At 48.6% G+C, this 15062-nt stretch overlaps 1 protein-coding gene across 5 annotated transcripts in view; it reads left to right on the forward strand.

The window, feature by feature from the left end:
• The window catches only part of SCUBE2 (signal peptide, CUB domain and EGF like domain containing 2), an 84391-nt gene that overhangs the window by 49503 nt on the left and 19826 nt on the right, over positions 1-15062 (forward strand). For all 5 annotated transcript variants that reach the window (XM_073545182.1, XM_073545180.1, XM_073545181.1 and 2 more), the window contains 4 exons: positions 597-719; positions 1782-1898; positions 9094-9165; positions 13495-13593. In XM_073545182.1, coding sequence (XP_073401283.1) covers positions 597-719; positions 1782-1898; positions 9094-9165; positions 13495-13593 — 411 coding nt within the window. The remainder of the gene's footprint in view (positions 1-596; positions 720-1781; positions 1899-9093; positions 9166-13494; positions 13594-15062) is intronic.

Consider the following 15062-nt stretch of genomic DNA (forward strand, 5'->3'; position numbering starts at 1 on the left):
TGGGAGGATACAGAATAGTATAGGAGGCCGGGATTCCAGCAGCACAGAGCGTTTTAGGGCAGCAGTGAGCTGGTCCTATGGGAGGATACAGAATAGTATAGGAGGCCGGGATTCCAGCAGCACAGAGCGTTTCAGGGCAGCAGTGAGCATGTCCTATGGGAGGATACAGAATAGTATAGGAGGCCGGGATTCCAGCAGCACAGAGCGTTTCAGTGTTTCAGGGCAGCAGTGAGCATATCCTATGGGAGGTCACAGAATAGTATAGGAGGCCGGGATTCCAGCAGCACAGAGCGTTTCAGGGCAGCAGTGAGCTGGTCCTATGGGAGGATACAGAATAGTATAGGAGGCCGGGATTCCAGCAGCACAGAGCGTTTCAGTGTTTCAGGGCAGCAGTGAGCATGTCCTATGGGAGGATACAGAATAGTATTGGAGGCCGGGATTCCAGCAGCACAGAGTGTTTCAGGGCAGCAGTGAGCTGGTCCTATGGGAGGATACAGAATAGTATAGGAGGCCGGGATTCCAGCAGCACAGAGCGTTTCAGTGTTTCAGGGCAGCAGTGAGCCGGCTTAATCTTTATTTTTTTCCCTTTTTTCTAGACATGAATGAATGCAGCCTCAATAACGGGGGCTGTGAACACGCGTGTGTGAATACAGCGGGGGATTATTACTGCCAGTGCCCCCCTCGCTTCAAGCTGCACTGGAACCGCAAGGACTGCGTGGGTAAGACGTCTCGGTGCCCGTAGACCCTCCGGACTTGTCCTGTGTGATGTCCCCTGCAGTAGGGACGGGGTGGTCTCAGGATCGGGGGATTATTTCCATAGCCCAGAACACAGGAGATACTTCACGTGACCTCCCTGCATGCTCCACGTTCATGGGATTACTAACGCTGTCGCGTATCCTTACTCCAGTGCATGCTGGGAGTCACATCTACAGCGGGCGCCGGCAATCAACAGGTTAAACATCTGCAAATTCCTGCGCTGACACAAGGTCACATAGAATAGGCGCCTATAGAAAAAATGGATTTGTGCCGCTGCGACCATCTCAGATGGCAACAAAGGCGTCACACAAACTCCGCGGGTTCAGTCCGGGACGGACACAATGGGGCGAGCGCCGGCTCCGCTCCCGGCCACTTCTGACCATTGTTTTTATGTTATGGCTGCAAATCAAATATGTCCATGTTTATGAGCCCCGCTGTATCTGGTGACCCCTGGCCTCCACGGGCGAGACCACCGCGCATAAACCATGGAGCCCGCGCAGTCACTTTTCTGACACATATCCTGAGTGATGGGATCCCTGGAGGTGAGAGAACAAGCCCGGGTGCAGGCTACAAACGCCCCGGACCACGGTGAAGATGGGGCTGCTAGAATAATAAGCTATTATTTCTATATATTTTTTACTAGTTTGTGATTTTATTTTTTAAATTTTATTTTTCATATATTTGTTTTTTGTATATTTCTATTTTATGTGATTAAATATTACATTTGTTACATTTCTACTATTAAATGTATTTTTGATTCTTTCCATGTCACTTTGCTGTTAGGGCGTTTTATGTGTGTCGGTTTTTGTCTTCTTTTATGTGATGTGTTTAGCTTTTATAGTGGGATGTTCTTTTTCTGCATTATCCACATTTACGTGGTTTTTGGCTATTGACCCTGTAACTTCTTTCCACTCTATGGTGTTTGCAGAAATGTTAGAGTTTTGCTGACCATGTGTCTTCGGGGTAAAGGAGGACGTTGCTCGCCAGTGTTGTGAAATCTCGATTTCTGCTTTTATCTTGCTCAGAGGTGGAGAGCCCCATTATGGACTCTGCGCCCCAAAAGGCCGTTCTGCAATGCGTAAAGAATGGTGGAAGCGAGCGCTGCCTCATAAACTGCCAGTCCCACATCTATCACGTCCCTGGTAAGTGACTGTTCCCTTCATGTCACAGGCAGACATCTCATCAAACAGCACCATAGATCTCAGCGGCCTGGACCACTTCAGTGATGGAACTATTCTGTACAGTCAGATCCAATTCTGATGGTAACTTATTAGTGTACTAGATACTAAACACCGACAGACGTATGAATCATACTGCACTCCTCTGCCCATATCAGCTACTGCATGTCTGATTGTTACTGCTCCGATGTAGCCACTCATTAGCATCAACATTACATCATATAACTAATTATTCTACATAATCAGTACTGTCACCGCATACATCACTTATCCTGCATTTTACTCCAGAGCTGCACTCACTATTCTGCTGGTGCAGTCACTGTGTACATACATTACATTACTGATCCTGAGTTACATCCTGTATTATACTCCAGAGCTGCACTCACTATTCTGCTGGTGCAGTCACTGTGTACATACATTACATTACTGATCCTGAGTTACATCCTGTATTATACCCCAGAGCTGCACTCACTATTCTGTTGGTGCAGTCACTGTGTACATACATTACATTACTGATCCTGAGTTACATCCTGTATTATACTCCAGAGCTGCACTCACTATTCTGCTGGTGCAGTCACTGTGTACATACATTACATTACTGATCCTGAGTTACATCCTGTATTATACCCCAGAGCTGCACTCACTATTCTGTTGGTGCAGTCACTGTGTACATACATTACATTACTGATCCTGAGTTACATCCTGTATTATACTCCAGAGCTGCACTCACTATTCTGCTGGTGCAGTCACTGTGTACATACATTACATTACTGATCCTGAGTTACATCCTGTATTATACCCCAGAGCTGCACTCACTATTCTGTTGGTGCAGTCACTGTGTACATACATTACATTACTGATCCTGAATTACATCATGTATTATACCCCAGAGCTGCACTCACTATTCTGCTGGTGCAGTCACTGTGTACATACATTACTGATCCTGAGTTAGATCCTGTATTATACCCCAGAGCTGCACTCACTATTCTGCTGGTACAGTCACTATATACATACTTTACATTACTGATCCTGAGTTACCTCCTGTATTATACTCAAGAGCTGCGCTCACTATTCTGCTGGTGCAGTCACTGTGTACATACATTACTGATCCTAAGTTACTTCCTGTATTATACCCCAGAGCTGCACTCACTATTCTGCTGGTGCAATCACTGTGTACATACATTACATTACTGATCCTGAGTTACCTCCTGTATTATACCCCAGAGCTGCACTCACTATTCTGCTGGTGCAGTCACTGTGTACATACATTACTGATCCTCAGATACATCCTGTATTATACTCCAGAGCTGCACTCACTATTCTACTGGTGCAGTCACTTTGTACATACATTACATTACTGATCCTGAGTTACCTCCTGTATTATCCTCCAGAGCTGCACTCACTATTCTGCTGGTGCAGTCACTTTGTACATACATTACATTACTGATCCTGAGTTACCTGCTGTATTATCCTCCAGAGCTGCACTCACTATTCTGCTGGTGCAGTCACTGTGTACATACATTACTGATCCTGAGTTACACCCTGTTTTATACTCCAGAGCTGCACTCACTATTCTGCTGGTGCAGTCACTGTGTACATACATTACATTACTGATCCTGAGTTACACCCTGTTTTATACTCCAGAGCTGCACTCACTATTCTGCTGGTGCAGTCACTGTGTACATACATTACTGATCCTGAGTTACCTCCTGTATTATACTCCAGAGCTGCACTCACTATTCTGCTGGTGCAGTCACTGTGTACATACATTACTGATCCTGAGTTACCTCCTGTATTATACTCCAGAGCTGCACTCACTATTCTGCTGGTGCAGTCACTGTGTACATACATTACTGATCCTGAGTTACCTCCTGTATTATACTCCAGAGCTGCACTCACTATTCTACTGGTGCAGTCACTTTGTACATACATTACATTACTGATCCTGAGTTACCTCCTGTATTATCCTCCAGAGCTGCACTCACTATTCTGCTGGTGCAGTCACTTTGTACATACATTACATTACTGATCCTGAGTTACCTGCTGTATTATCCTCCAGAGCTGCACTCACTATTCTGCTGGTGCAGTCACTGTGTACATACATTACTGATCCTGAGTTACACCCTGTTTTATACTCCAGAGCTGCACTCACTATTCTGCTGGTGCAGTCACTGTGTACATACATTACATTACTGATCCTGAGTTACACCCTGTTTTATACTCCAGAGCTGCACTCACTATTCTGCTGGTGCAGTCACTGTGTACATACATTACTGATCCTGAGTTACCTCCTGTATTATACTCCAGAGCTGCACTCACTATTCTGCTGGTGCAGTCACTGTGTACATACATTACTGATCCTGAGTTACCTCCTGTATTATACTCCAGAGCTGCACTCACTATTCTGCTGGTGCAGTCACTGTGTACATACATTACTGATCCTGAGTTACCTCCTGTATTATACTCCAGAGCTGCACTCACTATTCTACTGGTGCAGTCACTTTGTACATACATTACATTACTGATCCTGAGTTACATCCTGTATTATACCCCAGAGCTGCACTCACTATTCTGTTGGTGCAGTCACTGTGTACATACATTACATTACTGATCCTGAGTTACATCCTGTATTATACTCCAGAGCTGCACTCACTATTCTGCTGGTGCAGTCACTGTGTACATACATTACATTACTGATCCTGAGTTACATCCTGTATTATACCCCAGAGCTGCACTCACTATTCTGTTGGTGCAGTCACTGTGTACATACATTACATTACTGATCCTGAGTTACATCCTGTATTATACTCCAGAGCTGCACTCACTATTCTGCTGGTGCAGTCACTGTGTACATACATTACATTACTGATCCTAAGTTACATCCTGTATTATACCCCAGAGCTGCACTCACTATTCTGTTGGTGCAGTCACTGTGTACATACATTACATTACTGATCCTGAATTACATCATGTATTATACCCCAGAGCTGCACTCACTATTCTGCTGGTGCAGTCACTGTGTACATACATTACATTACTGATCCTGAGTTACATCCTGTATTATACCCCAGAGCTGCACTCACTATTCTGTTGGTGCAGTCACTGTGTACATACATTACATTACTGATCCTGAGTTACATCCTGTATTATACTCCAGAGCTGCACTCACTATTCTGCTGGTGCAGTCACTGTGTACATACATTACATTACTGATCCTGAGTTACATCCTGTATTATACCCCAGAGCTGCACTCACTATTCTGTTGGTGCAGTCACTGTGTACATACATTACATTACTGATCCTGAGTTACATCCTGTATTATACTCCAGAGCTGCACTCACTATTCTGCTGGTGCAGTCACTGTGTACATACATTACATTACTGATCCTGAGTTACATCCTGTATTATACCCCAGAGCTGCACTCACTATTCTGTTGGTGCAGTCACTGTGTACATACATTACATTACTGATCCTGAATTACATCATGTATTATACCCCAGAGCTGCACTCACTATTCTGCTGGTGCAGTCACTGTGTACATACATTACTGATCCTGAGTTAGATCCTGTATTATACCCCAGAGCTGCACTCACTATTCTGCTGGTACAGTCACTATATACATACTTTACATTACTGATCCTGAGTTACCTCCTGTATTATACTCAAGAGCTGCGCTCACTATTCTGCTGGTGCAGTCACTGTGTACATACATTACTGATCCTAAGTTACTTCCTGTATTATACCCCAGAGCTGCACTCACTATTCTGCTGGTGCAATCACTGTGTACATACATTACATTACTGATCCTGAGTTACCTCCTGTATTATACCCCAGAGCTGCACTCACTATTCTGCTGGTGCAGTCACTGTGTACATACATTACTGATCCTCAGATACATCCTGTATTATACTCCAGAGCTGCACTCACTATTCTACTGGTGCAGTCACTTTGTACATACATTACATTACTGATCCTGAGTTACCTCCTGTATTATCCTCCAGAGCTGCACTCACTATTCTGCTGGTGCAGTCACTTTGTACATACATTACATTACTGATCCTGAGTTACCTGCTGTATTATCCTCCAGAGCTGCACTCACTATTCTGCTGGTGCAGTCACTGTGTACATACATTACTGATCCTGAGTTACACCCTGTTTTATACTCCAGAGCTGCACTCACTATTCTGCTGGTGCAGTCACTGTGTACATACATTACATTACTGATCCTGAGTTACACCCTGTTTTATACTCCAGAGCTGCACTCACTATTCTGCTGGTGCAGTCACTGTGTACATACATTACTGATCCTGAGTTACCTCCTGTATTATACTCCAGAGCTGCACTCACTATTCTGCTGGTGCAGTCACTGTGTACATACATTACTGATCCTGAGTTACCTCCTGTATTATACTCCAGAGCTGCACTCACTATTCTGCTGGTGCAGTCACTGTGTACATACATTACTGATCCTGAGTTACCTCCTGTATTATACTCCAGAGCTGCACTCACTATTCTACTGGTGCAGTCACTTTGTACATACATTACATTACTGATCCTGAGTTACCTCCTGTATTATCCTCCAGAGCTGCACTCACTATTCTGCTGGTGCAGTCACTTTGTACATACATTACATTACTGATCCTGAGTTACCTGCTGTATTATCCTCCAGAGCTGCACTCACTATTCTGCTGGTGCAGTCACTGTGTACATACATTACTGATCCTGAGTTACACCCTGTTTTATACTCCAGAGCTGCACTCACTATTCTGCTGGTGCAGTCACTGTGTACATACATTACATTACTGATCCTGAGTTACACCCTGTTTTATACTCCAGAGCTGCACTCACTATTCTGCTGGTGCAGTCACTGTGTACATACATTACTGATCCTGAGTTACCTCCTGTATTATACTCCAGAGCTGCACTCACTATTCTGCTGGTGCAGTCACTGTGTACATACATTACTGATCCTGAGTTACCTCCTGTATTATACTCCAGAGCTGCACTCACTATTCTGCTGGTGCAGTCACTGTGTACATACATTACTGATCCTGAGTTACCTCCTGTATTATACTCCAGAGCTGCACTCACTATTCTACTGGTGCAGTCACTTTGTACATACATTACATTACTGATCCTGAGTTACATCCTGTATTATACCCCAGAGCTGCACTCACTATTCTGTTGGTGCAGTCACTGTGTACATACATTACATTACTGATCCTGAGTTACATCCTGTATTATACTCCAGAGCTGCACTCACTATTCTGCTGGTGCAGTCACTGTGTACATACATTACATTACTGATCCTGAGTTACATCCTGTATTATACCCCAGAGCTGCACTCACTATTCTGTTGGTGCAGTCACTGTGTACATACATTACATTACTGATCCTGAGTTACATCCTGTATTATACTCCAGAGCTGCACTCACTATTCTGCTGGTGCAGTCACTGTGTACATACATTACATTACTGATCCTAAGTTACATCCTGTATTATACCCCAGAGCTGCACTCACTATTCTGTTGGTGCAGTCACTGTGTACATACATTACATTACTGATCCTGAATTACATCATGTATTATACCCCAGAGCTGCACTCACTATTCTGCTGGTGCAGTCACTGTGTACATACATTACTGATCCTGAGTTAGATCCTGTATTATACCCCAGAGCTGCACTCACTATTCTGCTGGTACAGTCACTATATACATACTTTACATTACTGATCCTGAGTTACCTCCTGTATTATACTCAAGAGCTGCGCTCACTATTCTGCTGGTGCAGTCACTGTGTACATACATTACTGATCCTAAGTTACTTCCTGTATTATACCCCAGAGCTGCACTCACTATTCTGCTGGTGCAATCACTGTGTACATACATTACATTACTGATCCTGAGTTACCTCCTGTATTATACCCCAGAGCTGCACTCACTATTCTGCTGGTGCAGTCACTGTGTACATACATTACTGATCCTCAGATACATCCTGTATTATACTCCAGAGCTGCACTCACTATTCTACTGGTGCAGTCACTTTGTACATACATTACATTACTGATCCTGAGTTACCTCCTGTATTATCCTCCAGAGCTGCACTCACTATTCTGCTGGTGCAGTCACTTTGTACATACATTACATTACTGATCCTGAGTTACCTGCTGTATTATCCTCCAGAGCTGCACTCACTATTCTGCTGGTGCAGTCACTGTGTACATACATTACTGATCCTGAGTTACACCCTGTTTTATACTCCAGAGCTGCACTCACTATTCTGCTGGTGCAGTCACTGTGTACATACATTACATTACTGATCCTGAGTTACACCCTGTTTTATACTCCAGAGCTGCACTCACTATTCTGCTGGTGCAGTCACTGTGTACATACATTACTGATCCTGAGTTACCTCCTGTATTATACTCCAGAGCTGCACTCACTATTCTGCTGGTGCAGTCACTGTGTACATACATTACTGATCCTGAGTTACCTCCTGTATTATACTCCAGAGCTGCACTCACTATTCTGCTGGTGCAGTCACTGTGTACATACATTACTGATCCTGAGTTACCTCCTGTATTATACTCCAGAGCTGCACTCACTATTCTACTGGTGCAGTCACTTTGTACATACATTACATTACTGATCCTGAGTTACCTCCTGTATTATCCTCCAGAGCTGCACTCACTATTCTGCTGGTGCAGTCACTTTGTACATACATTACATTACTGATCCTGAGTTACCTGCTGTATTATCCTCCAGAGCTGCACTCACTATTCTGCTGGTGCAGTCACTGTGTACATACATTACTGATCCTGAGTTACACCCTGTTTTATACTCCAGAGCTGCACTCACTATTCTGCTGGTGCAGTCACTGTGTACATACATTACATTACTGATCCTGAGTTACACCCTGTTTTATACTCCAGAGCTGCACTCACTATTCTGCTGGTGCAGTCACTGTGTACATACATTACTGATCCTGAGTTACCTCCTGTATTATACTCCAGAGCTGCACTCACTATTCTGCTGGTGCAGTCACTGTGTACATACATTACTGATCCTGAGTTACATCCTGTATTATCCTCCAGAGCTGCACTCACCCCGATGGTTGTACTATGACGTTTCAATGAATATTCCTTTTCCTCCTCATTAGGTCTGCAGGATTCTTACATAATCACTTGTGGGAAAGGGAAAAATTCAAAGAGCAATGAAACGCTCAGTTCAGGTAACCGGACGCCACCATGATTACTTTGTGGAATGTTTGTCTGTTTGTTACTTTCTACACATTTTATATTAGATTATTCTGATGTAAATGCTTCCACTCCTCAGAATAGAGGCTGCAGCTCCAAACACATTTTTTTTTTTTTTTTTTTTTTTTTAAAAAGGCAAAACCTGGTGATTTTTGGTAGGATCATCTGACCATCTAATGCGTGGTGATCTTCTGTCTGTTTCCCAAGGCACCAGATGATGTCAAGAAAAGAAGGATCAGGCATGAGTGTCTGGAGGAGGAGGAGGACAACAGAGGGGTCGGGAGGAGGAGGAGGACAACAGAGGGGTCTGGAGGAGGAGGAGGAAGACAGAGGGGTCTGGAGGAGGAGGAGGAAGACAGAGGGGTCTGGAGGAGGAGGAGGAAGACAGAGGGGTCTGGAGGAGGAGGAGGAAGACAGAGGGGTCTGGAGGAGGAAGAGGACAACAGAGGGGTCTGGAGGAGGAAGAGGACAACAGAGGGGTCTGGAGGAGGAAGAGGACAACAGAGGGGTCTGGAGGAGGAGGAGGAAGACAGAGGGGTCTGGAGGAGGAAGACAGAGGGGTCTGGAGGAGGAAGACAGAGGGGTCTGGAGGAGGAAGACAGAGGGGTCTGGAGGAGGAAGACAGGGGTCTGGAGGAGGAGGAGGACTGAGGGGTCTGGAGGAGGAGGAGGACTGAGGGGTCTGGAGGAGGAGGAGGGCTGAGGGGTCTGGAGGAGGACAAAGGGGTCTTGAATAGGAGGAGGACAGAGGGGTCTGGAATAGGAGGAGGACAGAAGGGTCTGGAGGAGGACAGAGGGGTCTGGAGGAGGACAGAGGGGTCTGGAGGAGGAGGAGGACAGAGGGGTCTGGAATAGGAGGAGGACAGAGGGGTCTGGAATAGGAGGAGGACAGAGGGGTCTGGAATAGGAGGAGGACAGAAGGGTCTGGAGGAGGACAGAAGGGTCTGGAGGAGGACAGAAGGGTCTGGAGGAGGACAGAGGGGTCTGGAGGAGGACAGCGGGGTCTGGAGGAGGAGGAGAACAGAGGGGTCTGGACGACAGAGGGGTCTGGAGGAGGAGGAGAACGACAGAGGGGTCTGGAGGAGGACAGGGGTCTGGAGAAGGAGGAGGACGACAGAGGGGTCTGGAGAAGGAGGAGGACGACAGAGGGGTCTGGAGAAGGAGGAGGACGACAGAGGGGTCTGGAGAAGGAGGAGGAGGACAGTGGGGTCTGGAGAAGGAGGAGGAGGACAGTGGGGTCTGGAGGAGGAGGAGGACAGAGGGGTCTGGAGGAGGAGGAGGACAGAGGGGTCTGGAGGAGGAGGAGGACAGAGGGGTCTGGAGGAGGACAGAGGGGTCTGGAGGAGGACAGGGTTCTGGAATTGGAGGAGGACTGAGGGGTCTGGAGGACAGAGGGGTCTGGAGGAGGAGGAGAACAGAGGGGTCTGGACGACAGAGGGGTCTGGAGGAGGAGGAGAACGACAGAGGGGTCTGGAGGAGGACAGGGGTCTGGAGAAGGAGGACATAGGGGTCTGGAGAAGGAGGAGGACGACAGAGGGGTCTGGAGAAGGAGGAGGACGACAGTGGGGTCTGGAGGAGGAGGAGGACAGAGGGGTCTGGAGGAGGAGGAGGACAGAGGGGTCTGGAGGAGGACAGAGGGGTCTGGAGGAGGACAGGGTTCTGGAATAGGAGGAGGAGGACTGAGGGGTCTGGAGGACAGAGGGGTCTGGAGGAGGAGGAGGACAGAAGGGTCTGGAGGAGGAGGAGGAGAACAGAGGGGTCTGGAGGACAGAGGGGTCTGGAGGAGGAGGAGGACAGAGGGGTCTGGAGGAGGAGGAGGACAGAGGGTTCTGGAATAGGTGGAGGACAGAGGGGTCTGGAGGAGGACAAAGGGGTCTGGAGGAGAACAGAGGGGTCTGGAGGACAGAGGGGTCTGGAGGAGGAGGACAGAGGGGTCTGGAGGAGGAGGAGAACGACAGAGGGGTCTGGAGGAGGAGGACCGAGGGGTCTGGAGGAGGATGACAGAGGGGTCTGGAGGAGGAGGAGGAGAACGACAGAGGGGTCTGGAGGAGGAGGAGGAGAACGACAGAGGGGTCTGGAGGAGGAGGAGAACGACAGAGGGGTCTGGAGGAGGAGGACCGAGGGGTCCGGAGGAGGAGGAGGACAGAGGGGTCTGGAGGAGGAGGCGGACGACAGAGGGGTCTGGAGGAGGATGACAGAGGGGTCTGGAGGAGGAGGAGGACGACAGAGGGGTCTGGAGGAGGAGGAGGACGACAGAGGGGTCTGGAGGAGGAGGAGGACGACAGAGGGGTCTGGTGGAGCAGGACCGAGGGGTCCGGAAGAGGAGGAGGACAGAGGGGTCTGGAGGAGGAGGCGGACGACAGAGGGGTCTGGAGGAGGAGGAGGACGACAGAGGGGTCTGGAGGAGGAGGCGGACGACAGAGGGGTCTGGAGGAGGAGGAGGACGACAGAGGGGTCTGGAGGAGGAGGACGACAGAGGGGTCTGGAGGAGGAGGAAGATGACAGAGGGGTCTGGAGGAGGACGACAGGGGTCTGGAGGAGGACGACAGAGGGGTCTGGAGGAGGACGACAGAGGGGTCTGGAGGAGGAGGAGGATGACAGAGAGGTCTGGAGGACGATGACAGAGGGGTCTGGAGGAGGAGGACGGGTCTGGAGGAGGAGGAGGACAGAGGGGTCTGGAGGAGGAGGACAGAGGGGTCTGGAGGAGGAGGACGACGACAGAGGGGTCTCGAGGAGGAGGACAGAGTGGTCTGGAGGAGGAGGAGGAGGAGGACGACGACAGAGGGGTCTGGAGGAGGAGGACGACGACAGAGGGGTCTGGAGGAGGAGGAGGAGGACGACGACAGAGGGGTCTGGAGGAGGAGGAGGAGGACGACGACAGAGGGGTCTGGAGGAGGAGGAGGACGACGACAGAGGGGTCTGGAGGAGGAGGAGGACGACGACAGAGGGGTCTGGAGGAGGAGGAGGACGACGACAGAGGGGTCTGGAGGAGGAGGAGGACGACGACAGAGGGGTCTGGAGGAGGAGGAGGACGACGACAGAGGGGTCTGGAGGAGGAGGAGGACGACGACAGGGGTCTGGAGGAGGAGGAGGAGGAGGACGACGACAGAGGGGTCTGGAGGAGGACGACAGAGGGGTCTGGAGGAGGAGGACGACAGAGGGGTCTGGAGGAGGAGGAGGACGACAGAGGGGTCTGGAGGAGGAGGAGGACGACAGAAGGGTCTGGAGGAGGAGGAGGACAACAGAGGGGTCTGGAGGAGAAGGACGACGGGTCTGGAGGAGGAGGACAGAGGGGTCTGGAGGAGGAGGACAGAGGGGTCTGGAGGAGGAGGAGGAGGACGACGACAAAGGGGTCTGGAGGAGGAGGAGGACGACAAAGGGGTCTGGAGGAAGGGAACAGCGAGGTTTGGAGGAGGAGGAAGACATCGGGGTCTTGATGGGAACAGTAGTGTCTTGCAGTGTTCTACTCCCCTCACCCCATTGAGGACACAGCCAGAGAGCCAGGGCTGAGTGCTCACTTGTGCGCCGGGCGCTGGAAGAGCAGCTGTCGGCTGGACGCATTAGTCTGACCATTGGGGAGGGGAGCCGGTCTCTATTTTGTGCTGTTTGGGATCCTTTCTGTGAGATCTGGTGTCTCCATTTCTCAGATTTGTCGGTTTTATCACTGAGCCGGGATATTTCTAAGAGTCAGGAGCCGCCGTCACCTGAAGCCTCCCACACGGCATGGCAGGATGGGGATGACGGGTGTCGGGACCCCACAGCAGACAGTCTGCCGCTCCACCCCAAACATCTCCAGAAAGCCTGAACCCCACAGGCGTCCTCTTCTGATATGATGGTGGGGTCCTTACTGTTGTCAGATTCTGGGAAAGCTGGGTGACAGTGTCAGGGCCGGGTTGGGGTCTGCAGCCCCTCTGATATAATCTGGCCGGGAAATCTGCAGAAATGATCATCTCCGATGTTAGAACTACTGGGGAGAAGAATCAGGAGTAGTAATGCTCGGAGCGATGGGAGTCTGCGCGTCCACCACTCTCCGTCCCCGTTGGTGGCAGATTTTCGGGTGTTGTGCAGACTGAGCTTTTTTGAGGCTTCAGGAAACGCGTTTCTTTGGAGAAATTTTGGGAGAACTTTTCTTTGAAGAGTTTTTGGAAAGTTTTTTGCAGCCTTGTGATTGGTCGGGGCTCAGTTTGGGGTGAATAGGAGGCGTCTCTCCAGGGTTTTCTGAGTGATGTTCCAGCATTTATTGATGAGTAGAGGCTCCAAAAATCTGTGTGCGCCCGAAGCCCAACATTCCCTTTCTGCTCGTAGATGTGGTGCGGGTGAGCGTCACCCTGAAGCTGAATGACGGCGTGTGCCGGGTGAAGAGGACGGAGCTGCACCAGAGCCCCGCTCAGCAGAGACTGGCAGGTACCGGCGCCCCCGAAACGCTGATCTGCAGCCAATGTCTGGGAAAGCTGCATGACCACCAATATGGCCACTATGACAGAACCCCGGGGGAGACCCAGTGTCTGGCTCTAGAAAAGCTGGGTACCTGACCCTGAACAGCAGTAATGGCGGCTGCACTTGTCATCTACTCAATTAGAACCAAGCTTAATGGCTGAGGAGGCCGGAGATGTAATACTGATGTTATTAAGGTGTTAGATATTTATTATATGTGACTACAGTATATTACCTCCCAGCCCACCGCCAACCCTGTTATATACACAGATCTGCATATATATATATGTGACTGATATCAGCCCCTCTTATAACGCTCCAGTGCTGATATAACCGCCAGACATTACACCATATGTGACTGATATCAGCCCCTCTTATAACGCTCCAGTACTGATATAACCCCCAGACATTACACCATATGTGACTGATATCAGCCCCTCTTATAACGCTCCAGTACTGATATAACCCCCAGACATTACACCATATGTGTCTGATATCAGCCCCTCTTATAACGCTCCAGTACTGATATAACCTCCAGACATTACACCATATGTGACTGATATCAGCCCCTCTTATAATGCTCCAGTACTGATATAACCCCCAGACATTACACCATATGTGTCTGATATCAGCCCCTCTTATAACGCTCCAGTACTGATATAACCTCCAGACATTACACCATATGTGACTGATATCAGCCCCTCTTATAACACTCCAGTACTGATATAACCCCCAGACATTACATCATATGTGACTGATGTCAGCCCCTCTTATAACGCTCCAGTACTGATATAACCCCCAGACATTACACCATATGTGACTGATATCAGCCCCTCTTATAATGCTCCAGTACTGATATAACCTCCAGACATTACACCATATGTGACTGATATCAGCCCCTCTTATAACACTCCAGTACTGATATAACCCCCAGACATTACACCATATGTGACTGATGTCAGCCCCTCTTATAACGCTCCAGTACTGATATAACCCCCAGACATTACACCATATGTGACTGATATCAGCCCCTCTTATAATGCTCCAGTACTGATATAACCTCCATACATTACACCATATGTGACTGATATCAGCCCCTCTTATAACGCTCCAGTACTGATATAACCCCCAGACATTACACCATATGTGACTGATATCAGCCCCTCTTATAATGCTCCAGTACTGATACAACCTCCAGACATTACACCATATGTGACTGATATCAGCCCCTCTTATAATGCTCCAGTACTGATATAACCCCCAGACATTACACCATATGTGACTGATATCAGCCCCTCTTATAATGCTCCAGTACTGATATAACCTCCATACATTACACCATATGTGACTGATATCAGCCCCTCTTATAACGCTCCAGTACTGATATAACCCCCAGACATTACACCATATGTGACTGATATCAGCCCCTCTTATAATGC

The sequence above is a fragment of the Dendrobates tinctorius genome, unplaced genomic scaffold (assembly GCF_039654945.1).
Source record: "Dendrobates tinctorius isolate UK_male_01 unplaced genomic scaffold, ASM3965494v1 ptg000142l, whole genome shotgun sequence".
NCBI classification, from domain to species: domain Eukaryota; kingdom Metazoa; phylum Chordata; class Amphibia; order Anura; family Dendrobatidae; genus Dendrobates; species Dendrobates tinctorius.